General features: G+C 42.5%; 1 protein-coding gene across 1 annotated transcript; it reads left to right on the top strand.

Moving 5' to 3' along the window:
• The first annotated feature begins 2444 nt into the window (after positions 1-2444).
• Positions 2445-21217, top strand: fhdc1 (FH2 domain containing 1). Its single transcript, XM_079554156.1, has 11 exons — positions 2445-3378; positions 7759-7820; positions 10365-10467; positions 10569-10654; positions 11902-12002; positions 14570-14640; positions 14940-15047; positions 16503-16573; positions 17630-17747; positions 17875-18039; positions 18385-21217. Exons 1-11 carry the CDS (start codon positions 2947-2949, stop codon positions 20365-20367), a joined length of 3300 nt encoding a protein of 1099 aa, XP_079410282.1. The 5' UTR covers positions 2445-2946; the 3' UTR covers positions 20368-21217.
• The last annotated feature ends 359 nt before the right edge of the window (positions 21218-21576 follow it).

The raw sequence follows: 21576 nt of genomic DNA, 5'->3' as shown, positions 1-21576 counted from the left end.
TCGTTTCTCTTTTCCGTGTTTTCTCATTCGCTCACCCTCGCAAAACAGTCACGCCAAATTTGCCCAGCCTTATTTGGCGCGCTGAGTTGTGAGGTCAAGGGTGTTGCTACACGACCGGCCCATCTCTATGGCAGCGCGCGGTGCAAGTGACAATGCGTCTGAGACCGCAAGCTGTTTTCCATAGTCACACTCACACACAGACCGTCTATATATGGGGCTGTGACTGCTGCTTCATTTGAATAGAGATGCCGAGATGGGTTATAGGTGGTGGTATAAACTTCTAGGCTTTATTTTTGTCCCGAAATCATTGTTGTTTGCTTGATATGTTGCACGTGCTTTGGAAAATTGTCTCGAATCACAACTTGCCTGAATGCATTTTAACAACACCAAGAAAAAGATTCACTTACTCTCTCGCTATATGTGGTAATACCATTATTACGAACCTCAATAATCGAGTCACTGAGCTGTGATGTAATGTGTAGCTGTAACACTAGAACTCATTTGGACTCGATTAGGTGCAGATGGGAGTTTGGTATTGAGAGAGAGTGAGTCCTTTTAGGTTTAAGAAACTGGCAAGTGTGAGGCTCATTCTCTAACTTGTGTCTGTGGATTTTCCTCCGCCTCTTGGCCTGAATGCTCTTTTTATCCTGTTTTAAATAAAGGTCAAATAAAGAAAAGTTCTGCTTTCCCTATTAGTTCTTGATAATTGTCTCAGAAGCAACACACAAAATGTAAACATAAACATAGTTACATTACAACATTACAATTACAAGGTTTATAGAGGCAGAAGCGAGGCAAATTGAATGCACCATCTTTAATGCCTAAACGCTATATTTTAATGTCACAAACACAGAAAAAATTAATCTGTGCATATTTCATTGCTTAAGATTTATAAATTTGATTTCATCAAAGAGGAAAGTGAATTGGAAAAATGGGCAAATTTATAATAAAAACAATTCTGTCAATTTTAGCCAAAACGACCACTGTTTTAGACAATCTTTTGGGTATTGATGAACTTATACAGTATAAATGGTTGAGTAATGTCATAATTTTCCAAGAAATGTAGTTTTAATTGAATTTAATGCTTTTTAATGACATTTAAAGGGATATTTCAGGATTTTTAACTTAGGGCCTCATTTCCTAGTTATCCAGAGAGTTGTTGATTTCTGTATATGTATATATATATATATATATTAATTTATTTTTAAATTCATAGAGTCCTTATATTTGAAGAGGTTAGTGGTGCTGGGCTAGTGCTAGGCTAGCGCATGTCTATGGTAACTAGTAGCCTGCATTAAAAACAGTCTGATCCAAGCGCAGAGCACCTGAGGCAAATCACTTATAACCCATATAAATGTCTGTGTTGACTGAATAATTTTTCAAGTGTAACCATTTTGCATTTAAAATAACTCAAGTAAGCGGCGGAGTGATCTGCTCGTTTACCGGATCTACAGTAGTTTGTTTACCTGCAGCCAGCATTACTACACGTGGAATTCAGAAAGGAACTTTCTACAAGTCAAATATGGCAACGTTTGGAGGACGACCCTATGATTTTGAAGAGGTTTTTATTGCAGGCTAATAGTTACCATAGACACGCACTAGCCTAGCCTAGCACCACTAAACTCTTCAAATATAAGGAATGCATGAATTCAAGATATAAATATCTCCAGAAATCAACAACACTCTGGATAACTAGGAAATGAGGCTCTATGTCAAAAATCCTGAAATATCCCTTTAAGGCCTTTAATTAATTTCATCATTAGATAACACTGTTAATTTCATCTTTCATTTGTCCGATATTTTGACAAGATATGTAACAGCGCCGCTTGCGTCGGAAACTAAAATCCTATCATTAGCGCGCCCTTAGCATTTCACACCCCGCGGCTCGACTTCAAAGCTCCTCCGACGTTACAGACGGGATTTGTCATGTCCCTCCTGGTTAGCCCCGTTTGGCTGAGCGCCCCCTTGGCTCGGATGTGTGGCACCCCCTTAACTTCCTCATTTTTTAACTAGTCCCAGCAGCAGCCATGCATGAGCGGGTCGCGCTAATCCTGTCCCGTGTTGTTTTCTGTGGCACCTGCAGATCCGGCGGTGACCCTCAAAGGCCGGAGCGACGCGCCATGGACGACCAGCCGAGAGACACGGACATGGACTTAATCAAAGACGCCGCCGCTGTGATTAGATGAAATGGACGCTCACCTTCTGGGGGGGAGAAAAGGGGGAGCCGCGTTTTGATGTTTCCCGCCGTTTTTTTTGAAGCGCGGATCATTTTAACCCTTAATTAAGCAACGTGGATGGAGTAGTTTAGAGCTCTACAAACATGTTCTGAAACACGTGTGATCGATATTTCAATCTTCTCTCAAAATCCTGCTAGTGTTAAAAGATAAATTGCAAATCTGATCGCATTTGTGATACTAATACGATACTAATACTAATACTAAATACGAACTTGTCCAAATCAGGATGCAAATAGACAGTCCCAAATAAATGAACTTATTTACAAATATTTCATAAATGATTAGCACGTGTACGGTGTTATGGTTCAGGTTTATTTTATTGTCCCAATAGGAGGGTTTGTCTTCTGCATTGGACACATCCAGGAATCAATCTCTAGATCTTCAGCTAGATCATGATCAGGAGACAGGAGTACCTCGCGGGTGGATTAGCCTATTATGCACGCTCCCACCTCAAGTAGCTGTGACTCAACATTGGAATCGTGATTAATTTTATGGAATTGGAGTTTTCTTCCAACCTTAAGCTCAGGGACGATATACTCTTGCCCACTAATCTACTAATCGGAAAACGCACATCATTTTTTTTTAAGATTGTCAGATATTTTTCTCTTTCCGATTCTATGAAACTTTCAAAATCAAACTCAGATTCCCCTTTTTGCTGTAGTTTTTTCCCGAAAAGACACGATAGTGATGTGAACGGTTGCACCTTGCGATGCTTATTATGAGTGTCCCATCCACGACGTTGGAAGCCGAGAGCAGCAGCGAGGGCAGCACCTGTACGTCCGTCACCACTTCGGACTCCTCCTCCAAGCATGCCGCCCCGCCTGCCCCTCCCCTGCCGCCTCCGCCGCCGCCCGGAGCCCCGCCCCCTCCGCCTCTCCCGGGCAGTCACGGCGGGCGGAAGAAGCGGCGGGTGCGGAGCTTTTTCTGGAAGCCCATCCCGGAGGAGAAGGTGCGGGGTAAGCCCAACATCTGGACCCTGGCGGTGCAGCAGCAGCAGCAGTTCCAGATCGACGTGCGCTCGGTGGAGGAGCTGTTCGGGCAGCAGGAGGAGGTGACCGGGGGGAGCAGGGGGCTGACCGCAACCGGTGGAGTGTCCAGGGTGTCCAGGTCCAGATCCTTCAAGGAGAGCGCCAAAGAGGAGGTGAGTAGAGGGAACTTGTCACCATTACAGAGTCTCAAACAGACACTTTTTGTTACACTTGATCTGGAATGGGACAGAATCAGCGCATCCTACAGCTTAAGGGGTAACATGTATGTTCTCCTTTGCAGTCTTACCATCTCACATTAAGATCGCGCTTCAGCCTGCAGATAAGATTAGATAAGATAAGATAGGACTGTATTGATCTCACAATGGAGACATTCACTTTCACACATCAGCTTTCAAGAAACAGGCGGTGCAAAATACAGGAAAATGTGCAATCAAGTAATAGTAACTAGAGGTATCTTATATACAGTTAATACAAGCTTTAAAGGGAAAATGTTATAAGTTATATTTTCTTAAATTAAAATACAGAATCAAAAAATACACATTTATTCAGCATCTTCATTCTTTTTTAAGCTCTCACAGCACAAACAACAAACTTTAATATCCAGTGAGTTAATGCTGTCCAGAGAGAAAGGGAATATAGTGAAACGTGATTTCAAGTCTGTTCAATGTTCCGATCACGTTTTGAATAATAAATTGACAAACATGAAAACCTGTGATTATTACTAAGGGCGTTTTCACACCTAAAAGTCTTGCTTCAAGGTCAGGACGGAGAACCTGTCAAGTGTTCTATTTCTTTAGTTTGATCTTGGTTTCACACCATGTCTCTTAAGTCCAAACTATCGGATTTTCCCTGGGGCTATATTGTAAAAATATGGTTCAAGTGCTAATCCGTTCAGGTGGTAAGTTCCCTCTCTTTAGTCATTGATGGTAAGAAGTCTAGACTATTGGACGGTAAAGCACCACAATAACAGTGACAGTGTATTCTATAGACCCTGTTGTATACTGTATGGCCCTTCAGGGACGCATTAAAGACGGGGGCAGGGTTTCAGCTTGCTCTTTCAGTAAATATTGTTCCCGGTCGCCACGAAAACACATCTGCGTCACCATGGGCTCTTCAAAGAAACGTGACACCCTCACATATGTACATTGTGTCACTGACAAATAGCCGAGTACTCACCCATCTTCTTGCCTGTCACCACGCAATGTATGGTAAAAGTTCAACGTCTTTCCAGGAAGCGTTTACTGAGCAGTCCTCTGGGGAAAAAAACTGTGTCTGTTTACAAAAACGCAGCCTAATCTTTGTATTGCACATAATTACTGTTACCAAATGTATTTAATGCTTGGTTTAATGATCTTTAGGGAGGTGTCTCCTGCTGGTTCCCAGAGTCAGGACTAAACACAGTTGTAGGAGCCATTTATGAGTTGTTGCTGTTATTTAACTCCCTGCCTCTATATGGCACTGTGTCTCTTTTGTCCCCCCTGGGCCTATATAAGGCGTGGCCTGATGTAACCAGGTGCTGTTAATTGAGGACAATTCTTCTTGACCGTGTCATGTGGATGTGGATATTGGGTTTTTGAGCCAAATTAAATACTATAGAAGTGGAACACGTGTCGGGAACCTTTCATTTTAGCAGCCACAGTGTGTCAGTATGCGTGGTGTATACTGCCATTACATTAGTCAAGAAGAAACTCAATCCTGGAAGATCTGGATTTGACTGGTGGACTTGGAACTTGGAACTGCTGCAGTTGTGTTGTTACAACCTGCATGCAATCTGCTCGTTTGGACAATCACATGCTGAACTTTGGGAAGTAGCTGAGTTTGAGCAGCCCTGCTGCACTTGGCTGGACAGGTGTGTAGCCAACCTACCTGAACTACACACTGGTTGATCCAACATGGCGGAAAAGGTTAAAATGTACTTCAATGCAGCATCAGAGTTAAAACCCTCTATTATTAAAGCTATGGTGCACGAATGTACAGAGACTCTCAGGTGTCTTTATGACCGATTTAAAGGGTTTGCAAATGAAGCAGAGAAGCTGTGGAACTGTCTTTCTGACCATGAAAGGGGAGTTAATGGCAACTGGTTCACTTCAACAACACAAAACTCTTCTGAGTTTTTAAGTGGAATAAAGTTATGGCTGGACTTCGAAGACGGCGTCGACACTGAGGATTTCATTTGTGAACCAGATGAAGATTTGATGTCTGAAATGTTTGACAAAGAAAATGGAGAAGATTGGTCCTCTACAACACCTGATGATCCAGCAAGTCTTGACGAGCAAGACACTTCTGAGCCCTATGGGGAAAATAACTCCACACTTCCATCTGACTGTCCTCCCCTGGTGGAACCAAGGAACGAAACAGGGGCCGGCAAGTGGGTCTTTGATGACAACTGCATCCATGGAACCAGGAGGGAAAGCGCAAACATGATGTCCTCCCAGGACAAACGGCTCATCATGCTGAGCTCTGAGAGCTCCAACTGGATTTCCTTGCCATGGATCAAGAAAGATGAAGTTTTTGTGTTGGGCAAAAACAAAGCAGAAACTGTTGTCTTTCTTAAAAGGAGAACACAATTTAAGAGAAAGCGATGGAAGGTTACTTGATTGTTGGACAATGCAAGGATTGATTAAAGGGCTGTAAAACGTAGATGTAGAATATGACATGAGAAACATAAAAGTGAACATATGTTGAATTGTTTTTGATTTAATGTTGAACCACATTTGATTTGATATATCGAGACACGGTACAATGGCTCCATAATTTAAGTTTTGTAATTGTTCTTGGCTCTCACAGACACAATTAGGGGCCGGTTGTAGGAGCCATTTATGAGTTGTTGCTGTTATTTAACTCCCTGCCTCTATATGGCACTGTGTCTCTTTTGTCCCCCCTGGGCCTATATAAGGCGTGGCCTGATGTAACCAGGTGCTGTTAATTGAGGACAATTCTTCTTGACCGTGTCATGTGGATGTGGATATTGGGTTTTTGAGCCAAATTAAATACTATAGAAGTGGAACACGTGTCGGGAACCTTTCATTTTAGCAGCCACAGTGTGTCAGTATGCGTGGTGTATACTGCCATTACAACAGTGATGCAGGTTTATGCAGCTAAAATCTGGAACAGTCTTCCTTAAGATATGAGACTGGCCTCTAACTCTGACAATATTGGCAGAAAACAGTTATAGCCGCACATATGGACCTCTTTTATCTGCATTCTGATTGATTTTATAATGATTATTTATTTTTTATTAATTTGATTTAAGTGCAGTTTTATTAAGAGGTCTATTAATGTGTGTCACTTTCTGCAAATACAAAACGCCTGAGCGAGCCCACTGCTTCCACAAAAGGCTTTGACAGTAATGCTAACAGCCATAGCTGCTTTTAGCATGACAGGCTTTTTAGAGGAAGCCATTTTAAGAACTGATATGAGAAGAGGTGGGTTGATGTTAAATGACATGCATGAATGAATGAATAAAACAAAACTCAAATCCAGGTTTACAACAATTGAAAGCTGAAACAAAAAGTCAGTTTAGCATTTAGCATTAGCCATTGAAAATCAAGAGAGATTGAACAATAGCTTGTCCTGACGGTGACGGTGGCCTTCAGAGAACACCTGGGTGAACGTAAATTGCCCCTAAGTCTTTTGTTACAACCTCTTTAAAAATGTATCTACTGTACACAACCGCGCTGATGTGACCTGGTGGAATTTCAAGCCTTAAATAGTGGCGAGGTGTGAGTACAGTGTACGCAGCAAGAATCACTAATGACGAGTGTGAGAACCAGAGTAGTTATGCTACAAAACGATCCCGTTCTGATCACCAATCAACCAAATGCACTGGGCTGAATTACTTTACTTTTCTCACATAGGTGTGAGCGTTATTTTAAATGGACTTTTCAAGCTTTATACCATGTTATAAAGTTGTTCTCTTATCAAAAACATACCTGGAGTGGTGTTTCGAGCCGTTAGCGCATCTTTGAGTAATCACGGGATCTTTACCAGGGAGGGGAGCTACAGGAGGGGCATGAGAGGTGCTTACAGGGAGATCACATGAAAATCAGGAATTGAAACTACAGGATATGTTGTTTTAGCTGTTTTACATCAATATGGCCTTTTCAAACCGACACCGACTCCGTAGAGCTTTCTACTATGTTACCGTAGTTGTTGTCGATAGGGCTGCACAATTAAACACAATCCAATCAAAATCACAATTTTAATGATCAAGCTGCAATAAGTAACAAACCGTCTCCATTGTCACATACAAAACTCGCTACCTTCTCCCGCCTCTGATCTTGTGCAGTCCTAGTTGTTGAGCCGCTGATGTTCTACAGTAAACTACATCCACAGAGTCGGCTGAACAGCGGACTGTGCGCTTGATGATGTGCTGAATCCTTTTAAATCAGCGGTTTTAGATAACATTGACTGTTTATAATAAATTAAATTAAATATAGTGATCCAGATTTGTTTGAAGTGATCAACAAATACCTGAAAAGGTCCTAATATTCATTTGTCGAGGTGAATAACAAACCGTATCTGTGTTGCAGATCACAATCCTGGACTCAAAGAGAGGGATGAATGTGGGCATTTTCCTCAAGCAATTCAAGAAGTAAGTATGCCAAGCTCTTTGTTCGGTAATAGATCTTATCAACGTGTGAGTGATTCCCGGAAGCTGCACGGACAATGATATCACTGACGGTAAAATATGACAAGAGCTTTGAATATTAGCAATAGCCTTTGTGATGAACACTTACAGTAATGAGGCTTCACCGAAAATGTAAATGTAGTTTATTCGTGTTCATGTTCTACCTATCACAAATTAGCAAATGTTTGCGCGATTAAGTAAAATATTGGGCCGGAAATCAACGTCTTATTAGTTCTATTGTTGTGAATGAATAGGTTTTAGGAAATGCCTGGGATTAGTACCAGGCTGCGTTGTGTGTCTTTTAATAGGGGTTGGCTCAGAGTCTCAGGTCTAGGTGCGTTTTTGCATGGTTCGTCCATTTGCATCGCTCCCCACACTATTTCACTTGCATTTGACTGTCAGCCCTCAGAGCTCATCCATGTCATTGTTACTACAGCAGCAGGATCGAGTGGAAAGCAATACTGTGTTTTATTTGTTTTTGGCGTAGAATGACACAGATATGATCACTGGATTCTTGCGTCAGTCTTTCACAGTGCTTAGTGTGAATGATATTGATATTGTGTAAATATATGATTGGGCAACTGGAACAAGGAAACATACTGTGGTGCACTATGATAACTTAATAAATGGCTGCAGCTGCACTACTTCTTGTATTAAAACTACATTTTGTCATACTTTTTAAATTTTGCAATAACCAATTATATACCGGTAATGCAATAAAATGCGGAAACACTTTATAAAGCCCATTCTTACAGAATTTGTAAATACCTATTTTATAATTTCCAAAACATCTACAAAGCTTTCCTCATCATTTGTTACTCATTTATAAGCAGCTAAATAGTGATTTTACTATATCAGCTGTCGGCCGATCTAGCGTCGTTTAAAGCTGATATCTGTGGGACCTAAAGTGATAAAGACTTCCCTAGCTACAAGTTTGTTAGACACAAATTTCACAAACTAAACCTCAGTCAATATGGACACGCTGTGTGTAATTTTGAAGCACAGAACCTGGAGAATTGAATTGCTGTGTTCGTTTTAACCTCCGCAATTGTATTTTTGATTGCTGTGCAAAATGCAGTGGCTAGCAACAGGCATTTTGCTTCTGATCTGCTGATGATTACGGCAACTAATCAAAGCTGGGACAGAAACTATGACTGAATCACCTAAAGTAATAAAATTGACCACTGCTGGAGAAGCCAAGTATTTTTGTTTTTTACAGATTTATAGATTATAGACCAGACATTTGAAAAAATCTGCCAAAAATATTTGTCAAAAATATCGGCCAAGCATATCGGCATCGTTCTTAGAAAAACCCATATCGGTCGACCTCTACTATCAATGTAAACAATGAGGCAAAGGGAATATGAAAGGATCTCCAGAAGGCATGAAGTGACAGGTAGGACATTCCAATATAATTTACAAAAAGTTTCATTTTCATCTTTTACATTCTCAAAATAACATAAAAGGAAATAAAAGGCACAGCAAAGGTTTGAGCATCCTGCATAGTGAAAACCTCATAGCCCCCAATATGTCGCTTTAAAGGCTTTTCTAAGCATCCAGGAGCCTTCCAACTCTAGTGTGAGAGATTTCTGCCCTTTCTTCCTTGCAAAAGTTTTTTTTATTATGTTCTTTTGAAAATGAAATGAAATGAAATGGACTAGAGAGAGTTTAAAAATGTTCAAATGATATAGATTCCTCCCCCTACATGTTCCAGCAATGTCCTGAGGTGTAGAATGAGCTCAGACCTGTTCACCACAACTGCCTCTAAAATCCTGCACTGTCACTCACATAGGTGTTCATTCGGGTCCGTCATGCATGAGCTTAATATAGAAACTGCAGTTACACTTAAGACCTGAGGTGGCAGTATTGGGTATAAAAATGTCAACTTCCATCTAGTCCCTTTAATGTTGTGGGAATGTCACTGTATGCCACACACTGTTCCTGCCTCAGTAAAGCTGGCTTACACTTGCATTGTGCTTCAAAAAAGGTTATGGTTGTTAAATTAGTTCAGGCATCCAAAGATCTAATGCGGCCACCCAATAATAAGAATTTACTCTATTCAAAACGCTGAAAGTTGAAATGTTTCTCCTCATAAATTCACTCTTCGAATGGCAAATAATCAATCAATTCTTTATTGTTTCATTATGAGCTTGCACACACAGATCAATGAATCACCGTCTCTCATCAGTTAAAGGAGCACTTTGTTATTTACAATAAATCAGTAAAAACATAATAACAATATTATGCATATATTTGTGTTTTAAAAGCACAGCAGGACATTTCCAATCGCACTCCATACTCTGGCAGTTAGGTAAGTCAGCTGCCCTGGGGCTGACTGATGGAAACGTAGCTTACGATCTGTGCCATTGGCTTCTCTGATCAGCTCCACATTCACACAGAACAGGTTGATGGAGTGTCTTGAACAGCAAATGGCAGCACGTGTTAGTTTTAGAGTTTATACTATCCAAGACAATGCCTTCAATAGCTGCTGTGAATGGTGTCTTTCAGGTCTAACCGCGTCATTGTCGAGGACATTCGTAAAGGCGAGAGTAAAGCGTACGGAGCGGAGCTGCTCAAAGACCTGCTGAAGCTGCTGCCGGATGTGGAGGAGGTCTGTGCATGTCTCCAAAGTCCTGCTGACTTTAGACCGAACGTCATGGGGAAGTGCTGTCTAATACAATCACGGTTTTCCTTTTCTTTATTCGCGAGCAGGTGAAGAAGCTGCAGTCTTTCAAAGGAGATCCGGACAAGCTCACACTGGTTGACTCCTTTATGTACCTGCTGATCCAAGTGCCACGGTAGGATTGATTTGATTCTAAAGGGGGGATTGGAAAAGAAAACAAGTCGAGTTCTGTGACGGAAGATTTATTGTTAATCCAGTGGCAAAGAGCACAGAGGAGACCTTTTTCAAACACTGCAATATCCCATTATACAACTGTCTGTGATTTAGAGGAATCATTTTAACACTTGACTAGGATGAATAGGTCTAATGACTTTAAAGGAACCTTTTTTTTTTTAGATTATTTTACAATGATGATCTCTCTCGAAAAAAATAAAATAAAACATGCCCAAAGATGTGTTTTGTCTCATCCATTGAGTAAACCTGAATGTTCAGTCTATCTCTTCCTCAAGAGCTCAAAAGGCAGTGCACACCTGCTGATGTCATGAGGTGATGCCCTTCATCTCCATGAACTAAACTCTCTGAATGATAGAGGGATATTTGAGAGGAAATGTCTTGTTCCCCATTAAAGAGTCACACTATTAGGTTAGACACCAGGGCTAAGATGTCCAAATTTATCTTGAATAATTTAGGATATTTGTTCTTTAAAACCAGGGACGTGCACAGATAGAGCCCAGATGGTGCTAAGCACCTTCCACTTTGCCTTCTGCTCTTCATGTTCACAAATATTTGGTCATTTTTATATACGAACTAGCACGGCACAACTGAATTATTGTGGGGGAATGGCAATGAAAGGGAACCATGACAAGGATGTCAGGGCGGTCCAGCCTGTTTATCACGCTATAAAATGGTCTTAAAATCAACTGCTTTTATATTACTCAGGCTCAGAGCCAGTCACAGCCATGGCCGGCCCTATGTTAGGGCCAGAGGAGAGCATGCGTTGAGGAAGGGTTGACATGGAAAAAAACGATAAATTAATTGTATGAGTGTCCTATGTATGCTAATCATAAGCGCAGAATCTTACGATTGACTTTATAGGACGAGGTGGGACTAGTTTAAGTTTATCATCATGCAGGCCCACATATTTATGTTAAATAATAGTCTGTCAGGGTTAATTTGTAGTTACAGAAAAAAATATTATTACAATTTCATATTACATTTTGAAAGGAGCGGGCAGTGGGGTGACTTTTCTTGGTTGCCTGTGCACGCCACTTTACATCGCATTTACAACTTGCCATCTCAGGGTATGATTGTATGGCCTGTCTAAGATGTCAGCTCACACAATGCAGCCTCCTAAGTGCCAGTTCATATAACAGATAGTACTTTATTGTATTGCTAACGATTACCCTGTACTTTGCCCCCCAGGTTCGATGTGCGCCTCGAGGCCATGGTTTTGCGTGAAGAGTTCTTCCCCTCCTCTGCCGTGATGAGCAATGAGATCCATGTCATCCGCGTGGCCACGAAAGGTAACGGCAGCCTCATTCAGACAGCTGACCCAGATATGTGAGCCGTCACCCAGAGCACCCACGAGGCAGCGGGGCAACGTGATACCAAGTGTGACTAAGCACTGTTATAGCGTGACACCACTCAACAGATTTTAATAGAATATTTTGTTTGTGTGTTTTGTCTCATTTACAAACATGTCATGTTGCATATTTATAAGCCTTTACCACTTGCCTAACTTGGCACTACTTGACATGTGTCTACCCAGCTTCCAGGCTTTTCTGTTAGGGATTAGCACCTGTAAGTCTGCGCTTTAATACGTTCCTCATCCTGTTGTTCCTCTAAGCAAGCTCAGCTAAATCACCAGGCCCCAAGGCGACTGATTCCGCCGAAAAGTAGCAAGACAGCACTTGTCTTTGCCGAGGCACTGCCCATTCACTTCCTAAACTCCACCAAAAGTCCTACTTATCAAGTGCGACCTGAAGACTTTTCTGACTTCATTTTATAGGCGACAAAATACCACAGACCAGACATTAAGTCACCCACACACCCACCTGTTGTTCTATGCTCTGGGTCACAACACACCTACATTAGGCTCTGAAGTGTTCATACCACCTTAGCCACTGTCGCCCCATTTGCACCATGGGAGGAGAGCAAAGGTGTGCTGGGTACATGCGTGTACAGCCGTGTTTGTACTAGTCACAAACACTACATCTCCCTCTCTGAGGTAGCTGGTCTGGGAATTGAACCAAGGCTATTTTCAGGGTTTCCGGGGGGAATTAAAAAGCACTGAGTCATTAAATGAATTATGCAAAAAATGAAGGCCTTAAAAGTCATTGAAACGCATTAAATTAGATTTCAACTGATATTAAAGGTGCAATATGCAACTTTTTATGCAGATTTTTTTTTAGGTTTGGGTTTATTTGACCTTGTAGTGACCCAGTGGCTGTATGGCTGTAAGTAGTCAGCATGGCATCTATACTTCCCATCACAGCGGCCTCTACATCTCTCCAGGATCAATTGTATGTTCACTGTTGATGGAGCCTCTCACCAGAAAACCTACAAAACAATTAATCCTGATGAGTTGTAGAGGCCGCTGTGATGGGAAGTAAAGGTGCCATGCTGATTACTCATACAGCCGCTGGGTCACTGCAAGGTTAAATACACCCAAAATACACCCAAACATAAAAAAGCATAACAAGTTGCATATTGCACCTTTAATGTCAGTTTAAATCCAATGTAATGCTTTTCAAAGACTTTTATGGCCTTAATTTGCGCATAATTTATTTAATGACTTAAAATGCTTTTTAATTCCCCCTTGGAAACCCTGAAAAAAAAACAATTCCCAGACCAGTTACCTCAGAGAGGGAGATGTACTGTTCTTGACTAGTACCATTACGGCTGTACACGCATGCATGTACCCAGTACGCCTTTGCTCTCATGTTTTTTGTTTTGTTTTGTTTTTTTTCCGCTTAAAAAGTTCCATAATTAATACGCTTTTTAACGCACCACTCGACGTCAGGGTTACATCATACACTGTACATAATAATATATATGTATAAACATTTCTTAGAAAATATCTTTTTTTTCCCCTTGGAGATAGAACCCATTCAGTGGCGTTGCTCAACTACTTTTGCTGCATAGGTTTGTCAAAAACAGAAAAACTATGGGACAAGTCCAATAATGACCCACTCAAGGGCTTTTGCGGAGAGGTTTTCACTTTTTTGGCGATACTAGTGTACTGATACTAGTGTATTGGGTTAATACGGTATGTAACTCATGTATTACAAACTTTGCGCCACGGATCATCTCATGTAACCGATCAGTTACACATCTGACACACTAGTAGTGCATTATTTGTGATTGGAGCCTGTGTCGTGTGTCAGATAACACACACAGCACACAGTCCTCATCCTTGGGCAGTAACAGATTTGATCACCGCACTTTATCACTGAACTATTAATACCCCCACAATATCATAAATGGAAAAATCCCCTGCATCCAATATCCACTGAAATGTCTATTCTGAAACCCAAGGACAAGACTATAGTTGCACATTTGCTTGAATGTCAGTGTGGAAGAGATATTATGTCATGCTGTAATGCCTTCAGCCACTGCTACAGAAGAAAAGTGTCATTTTTGTCGAGTCACGCTAAGCGCCTCTTGACAGCGTCGCACTGGCCCTTGGTTTAACATTGCATTGGACAAATTAAACTCACTTCAGTGTCGAGTCTTCGCTGAATCAGCACCGCCCTCCGCTTTGTGTGGAATGATTGGATACGAGAAGATTTGGAGGCAAACCCGGCCAAAAAGAGACACCATTGTGGCTAACGTTGGATAATTACGGCTTCTGCCACATTATGTGCTCAAAGATTGATGTCAGCCGATCACATGGACAAAGTGAATGCTCAAAAATATGTAAATGTGATTTATTTATTGCAGTTTCCAGCTGACCTCTTTTGTACATACTGTAACCTGAACATGTAGTGATTATTGAACAGGAGTCTCTTACCGATGTGCTCAGTTAAATTTGTCTGAGCCGTGTAGCTTCTGTGTTGTGTCTGTAAATGTGTGTGATGCTGTTTTACAGAGCTGATGAGCTGTGAGGAGCTTCATGCCATTCTGCATCTGGTGCTGCAGGCTGGGAACATCATGAACGCTGTAAGTTAGTTCTAGAAAACTACTGTTATGTAGTAATGTTAAAACTGATCAATTAAGGAGAATAGCCAGATGAGATGGAGGAGGTAAGGCTAACTTCTCGAATGTAAACGGGAAATGTTTGGCACTACAAATTTGCAAGTGTTGTTGCTATAGTGTCATAGAAGCAACGTGATTATAAAAACTCATCTTGAAAGTGTAAGTGTTTGTTTCTGCTTTGAGTGAAGTTGTGCACTTGCTCAAAGGAGCAGGAGGAGGTTGCCATGTTTGTGTTTCCTCATCATATTGTGCGTGTTCTTCAGGGTGGATACGCCGGGAACGCCGTGGGCTTCAAACTCTCCTCCCTCCTGTCGCTAGCAGACACCAAGGCCAACAAACCCGGCATGAACCTGCTGCACTTTGTCGCCATGGTCAGTATCACTTGATGCGAAAATACAACACCTGAAATCACGATACAAAGTTTAGAGAAGAGGAAAGGCAAATGTACTTCCCTTGTTGATAGACAAAAGACCAAGACTCCAATCTAATCCAACTTTATTTATAGAGCGCTTTAAAAACAACATAGTCGAACAAAGTGCTTTACACAAAACATAATACAATTACATGAGTAAAGATAAGACAGAGTACAGTAAAAGTCAACTCCCCAGGGGGTCAAAAGCCAAACGGAAAAAATGTGTTTTCAGGAGAGATTTAAAAGCAGGAAGTGAATCAGTCAATCTGATATTCAAAGGCAGCTCATTCCAAAGTTTAGGACCAGCCACCGAAAAAGCACGATCACCTCTCAGCTTTTTCTTAGTCTTGGGAACCACTTGTAGAGACTCGTCAGTAGGTCATACCGCCTTTGCTTTGCCCAATCCCGTCAGATCTTGGAAGCTAAGCAGGGAAGGGCCTGGTCGGTACTTGGATGGGAGACCGTTTGGTAACACCAGGAAGCCTGGGGTGAATGTGGTGTGTGAGTGAGTGGTTGGTGGTGGTCGGAGGGGCCGATGGCGCAGACTGGTTGCCTCGCTTCCGTCAGTTTACCCCAGGGCAGCTGTGGCTACAACAGTAGCTTATCACCACCGAGTATGGAGTGAATGAATAATGACGACAATGTAGCGCTTTGAGAAACTTGTTAATACAGGCCTGTAAAGCGCATTACAAGTGTAAGGCATTATTATTATTATTATTTGTCACTTTGGTCAAAACTCACAACTTGTACAAATCCTCATGTTGAACATCCTACAGGGGGTTTAGGACATTTTTTAACAATTGACAATATTTCAGTACTTTAACAGGTCACTGTTTGGTGCAAATTTTTCAAATTCATCAGAAGATTATGTTCGAGGGGCATTATTCTTATTTCATTGTTTAATTCTAAAATGTGTGTAATATATGTTGATCAAAGGAAGTGCTCAAGAAAACAATGCAATCAAATTCTTCATGTCATGCTTTCTTTGATTTGCATTGGCCTTGGCACTTACATGAGTAAAAAAAACAACATATCAGCTATGGTGGGCACCATTTGTTACGGATTCAATCTGATCATTTCAGCACTTACATTTTCTTCACTTCAAAGCCTACATCTGTCAGCGACTTGTTACTGATCACCATGTTTAATCTTTCATTTCACAATCCTTTACCTCCCTCGTCTTTGTCAGAAGAATGGACTGTGATAAACGCTGCACAATGACACCCAGACATAATCAAACAAACCACCGCTCTAATTCTGTTCTCATCAAATGTTCAATACCAGCACTGGAGGAATGGGAGTGAGCCGCAGTCGGCGACAGGAAGCCATCATGGGCCAGAAGTCACAAGCCAAGCATTACATAATTCAAAACACTGCAGTGATGTCTAACCTCGCTCATATCTGCCCCGCACAGGAGGCAAAGAAAAAAGACGAGAAGCTGCTCAAGTTCCCAGAGAAGCTGCTGGACGTCCAGAGCGCAGCCAGGTACACACATCACCTCTTATGTCTCTGGTCTTGATCTGGTCAATATACTACTCTGACATTTCTGGGTTTCGTTTTTTTTGTAGTATTCCACAGTAAAATGTTTTGGCTCTCAGTTGTCCAGGAATTTTTCATCGTTGTCAAGATTTAAATATCGTCGAAAAACTGTTTGCTCCTGCCCTCTGTTTTAACATTTCACAACACAGATAGGGAATCTAAGCGATGAGCGAGGAGCAGGTTTTGTGGTGTGGTTTGGTTGAATCTTGCATAACATGGACATTGTGACTAATAGTCGACTAGGTACAATAGTGTGCTCTTGTTATCCTTCCTTTGAAATGGTTACTCCATTCCATGCAGAATACAGACTCATGCTTCCATCTGACATTATTACATTTTCAAAACTAAAAAGAAGTCATTTGTAATGTAGCAATAAAAGCACAATACACTATTAATACACTACACAATTGGAATAGCTTATTGATTTTGGCATGTTCAGAAACCATTTGCAAAACTGCTGACCCTGCTGAATGTTCAATGTCTGAAACATAAACAGCCTTAGTGGCCGGTGTGATGTAACAGACTGCAGTGATGCTGGATGCAGTCTGCTCCCTCACCGTCACAAGGTCATCTCTGCTTAATGTACTTATGCAGCACACGCCGTCTCTTACATAAGGCTGTAAAGTCTCCGGCATCTGGGAAAACTGTCAGGGAGTGACAGGTGCTCACTACAGATGGGTCATGTGTTCATTCGGGGTACTGGTGTTTGGTTTGAAGTTTCAAGTGCATGTGACTTCTGCATAACTTAGTTGTAACTCTTTGTTCAGATAAGGAAGTGAAATAATAAACATTACAAATCTTTAACCTAGCAAAACTTACTGTCAAAATAAAGTGTTTGGAGGCATATGGCATTCACCAAAAGGAACTCAATCAATCAATAAAGGTTGACTGATTGATGCGGACACGCTGAACATAATTCACTTCCAGAGAAATGACTTTATCAATATGTTTTTGCCAACAGAGCCTCGTTTCATATTAGGCATTTGTCATGTCTGCTTGTAGAATCTCGGTGGAGAACATTGAGATGGAGTTCTCCTCTCTGTACGTCCGCATCAGAACTCTGGAGGAGAAGGTTCAGGGAGACCAGGAGCTCCTGCAGCAGCTGGAGCCTTTTCTGCAGGTGACCATTTGTGTATCACTGGTTCATAGTGCGAGGTCTCAAAATATCGTCATGTACTACACATCGAGGCCTGATGATACTTGGGAGGTCCAACATTTTGTGATGCGGTACTGTGTCTGTGTCCCAGAGCGCAGCGCAGACTCTGCAGGACCTGAAGAGACGAAGGCTAGACCTGCGCAAAGAGGGCAACAGCCTCATCGACTTCATCTGCGAGGATAAGGACACCTTCAAGTTGGATGAGTGCTTCCGAATCTTCCAGGACTTCTGCCACAAGTTCAAGAAAGCTGTCAAGGTCAGTGTGGTGCAGTTCACGCAAAACAAACACGACAGGTCGAGAGGAGGGAACAACAGCCTTTTGTTTTCCTCCAATCTAGTAGTGCCTCAAAGACTGACGATGTTGGTACAATTTCCTTGGCAAACAAAAGAATAGGTCTTATTACTATTAAGACATCTGATTCTTTTTTTTTTTTTGAAGTTCAAATTCTTCTTCTTTCAAATCTCAATAGTGTTGGGAATGTTAAAAAAGGAAAGTGCAAATCTAATCACAATCACATTGCTTATCAGAAGAATCGAGACACATTTCCAAAAAGCGTCTTGTTCTAACTAATTGAGTAATTCAAATATGTCTTCCCTTTAGGACAATGCGGAGCGAGAGCTGAAGGAAGCAGCCCGTCAGCGCCGCCTGCGTGAGCTGGAGGAGAAGCGCTGCGCCTGGTCGGGTCCGGACCAGAGCGGAGTATTCGGCCGCAGTAGCAGTGAGACTGACGTGGAGATGCTCACCAAGGAGGGCCTGCTGGAGTTCTTCCACAGATCCCAGAGCCCACACAGCCCCCTCAGCCGCTCCTCCAGTGCCCGACGCCACCGTCACACCATGACCGGCGTGGCCGACCGCGAGCTGCGAGGGTATCTGGAAGTGTTTGGAAACAACGGGAACGACTATGCGAAGTTCAACAGCCTACCGCGTCCGGGCAGGGCTAACCAGAGAAGGGCCGCCCCGTGGATGCTAGCACAAGACGACAACCGCGAGCTGGGATTGGACAGACACGCGGACACGGAGCCGGTTAGCCCGCTCGCTAGGTTTTCCACTTCCGGACCTAATAACAATGAAGACCCTTACAACAACAATAACAAGTACTCTTCTGCGTCTGAGGGGAGCGCTTTGCCACGGCCGTTTTGTGTCTTTCAAAATGCAGCGCAGGTTCCCAACACGACCATCTCTGGACACATGGACGTCAATGTGGAGAAACACACTTTAGTGCGGGGGCCACAACCTTTTGAGCTCCCCAGTCCGAACAATAACAGCAGTCAAATGCACTTTGTCAAACCAGAGGATTTGGAACAGGATCAGCCTCCTGCCAATTTGGACAATGCAGATCAAATGTTACTAAATGATCCAAAGGCGGCTATGGAAGAGAGTTTGCATCATTTTGAAAAAAATGAAATATCTGCAAAGGACACTGAGGAATATGACAGTACAATTTCATCAACCACTTGTGATACACCTCTCCCGCTAGACCCGCCCGTCTCCAACATGAAGCCAATGTTTTACATCATAGACTGCACTGAGACCGACTGCTCTGTTACTTTGGATTACTCAGAGACAGAGCCCTTCAGAGCTGGCAGAAACCAGGAACAGGATCCAAGCTCTGTGTCGTCGAATTTGGAGTCTCCGAACGATCTTTCTAGCAGCGACATTTCTGCGCCTAAAGCGGGAGACGTTACCTTTGCCACTCAGACAGAAGACTGGGATACCGAAAGCGCTGAAACAACTGAGGGCAAGCAAAGCGTTAACAAAGAAACACAAATTGGTAGCAAGAAACAAGCTAAAGCTAAAGCAGCTCGAGCTAGCAAGAATAGCGGGACTAGCCGAGGAGTGCGGACGCTAACTAGCAATGAAAACCAGGGCATGAGGAGAGTGGTGCCTATTAGCAAGCTATCGAGATCGGGGAGCAGTAGAAGAGGAGATAGGCAGGCGGACAGTAGCGAAACGCGAAGGCCTTTGCGTGACCAGAGCACCCCAACAAGAGGACGGAGCGAGAAGGCTACGAGAACGCCACGACATTCTAGCATGCCGCCTGATGAGTCCAAAACACAGAGGGGACTTACCGGATCTGCGCCTCGATGGACAAGAGAATCCACGCCGAGGAAAGCCACCTTCCAAAAACCAAGTGCTAAGCCGTTGCGGAATATTCCCAAACCGGAAGAAAAGATGTGCAGGTCGACCATGAGAGCGCTAGCCCAAACGCAAGCGCAAGCGAATTCTGAAAACACTAGTCCAAACCCATCTAAGACCACCTCGGGTCTACCAAGCTTTGCGCGGAATACGGTATCCTCTACTTCGAGGACCAAGAAGGAGCCGTCCACGCCGTCCCACAGTCCTTCAACACTGGCGAAACAAGCTAAACAGAACAAGCCCGCATCCTCTGAGGAGCGCCCCCTAGCTCCAGGACTGAGGAGGGTCCAAAGCGTAAAGGCAGCTAGTCGTAGCGCATACCGTAGCGAGACGCCGCCGCCTCCGGCTTCAAGAGATGACCAACGCAAGACGAGTAGCTTATCTGAAATGTCGATTTCTAACAGAGACTTTTCATCGAGCCGGGGCACTAAACCAACCTGGAAGTAACAAAAAAAATAGACAGTATACTCTAGAGAATCGGTTCAAAAGAAAAATGTATATAATAGACTGCCACCATTGCACTGAAATATTAATTTGGAGTCCTTTATTCAAAAGGAAAGATGACAAACGGCAAATGATAGTTAATCCAGCTGACTCTTTTTGCCTGCGAAGCTGTCTGTAGAGTACATGCTAGAGTCTATGGTCATGTAAACAGAAAAACACTGGCTGCTGCTGCTGCTAACTCACGTTTTCATTCAGGGTCAATGATTTGTAGTGCTTGTCTGCTGTTACACTGAGTCAGTCCTATTGAAGCTGCTTGTTTTCTTGTTTGAGGGGCTCAATACCTCAGAATGTTTTATCAGTGGCCTTTTATCAGTGAAATTTGTTTTGTAAAGGTTGCTGCCATTGTACGTTTCTTCAAAATCGCATAGACTGCAAAATGTGAAATTGACCGTCTACCAACAACAACATACAAGTTCAGATATCAAGTTTGCTCAAATGTAGCTTCTTTCTTCAAGATTGTTCCAGATTATCGGCGGGTCCCATTCAGCCCCATTCATAGTAATAATCCCGAGTGTTCTGTGAAATTAACATGGCTACTCTATCTCCTCCTACGAAGCCTGTTCCTTTAAAGGGCAAAAAGGCGGAAAGCCCTGCCACAGTGCTCCAGAGGCTGTCAATCATAGACCTAGGCTTAGGCTTCCACTTTTTATTTTTAATATACAAATCTCTGCATGGTTAAAAATATGATACATAAAGCCCAGGGTTGTCACATGGGTCATAGCAATTTTTAGAACAAGTAAACTCTTTGGAGCCAGGTTTTCAAGCAGTACAAACGAGGTCCAAAGCTACATAAGAATCCTGTTTCCAAAGTGTGTTTTGGAGTCGCCGAAGAGAAGTGCTTTCCTCGCCCATTCGTCTACACGAAGTTGAAATTTTACAGTTGTTTGAGTTGGTTGGCCAATATTTGGTAATTAAATTTGTGCTATGAGAAGCTAACATTTTCTTCCTATCTAATCCAAAAATGTGTCCATTTCAATACTACTCACTTAAAACCTAATTGTTGAAATGGCAAAAATGACACCGTTTCTTCCCAACATGGTGCTCTTAAATGGAAACGCACAATGGCAACAGTTTCAGTTCTGTTTGTTTCAGCATGACAAATGTAGACAATTATGCTATGCTACACAGGAAAAGAATGTTTCTCTCGTAAAG

This window comes from Gobius niger, assembly GCF_951799975.1.
Source record: "Gobius niger genome assembly, chromosome: 3".
Classification (NCBI taxonomy): domain Eukaryota; kingdom Metazoa; phylum Chordata; class Actinopteri; order Gobiiformes; family Gobiidae; genus Gobius; species Gobius niger.
Note: the sequence above shows the minus strand (reverse complement) of the source record. Positions and strands in the feature narration are given on the sequence as shown.

What these genes read in the sequence shown, in the direction of transcription:
- fhdc1 (XM_079554156.1), top strand. Translation starts at nt 2,947, where the DNA reads ATGCTTATTATGAGTGTCCCATCCACGACGTTGGAAGCCGAGAGCAGC. An exon ending in AGCTGGAGCCTTTTCTGCAG is followed by an intron (nt 17,748 to 17,874) that starts GTGACCATTTGT and finishes TCTGTGTCCCAG; the next exon opens with AGCGCAGCGCAGACTCTGCA. An exon ending in AGTTCAAGAAAGCTGTCAAG is followed by an intron (nt 18,040 to 18,384) that starts GTCAGTGTGGTG and finishes TCTTCCCTTTAG; the next exon opens with GACAATGCGGAGCGAGAGCT.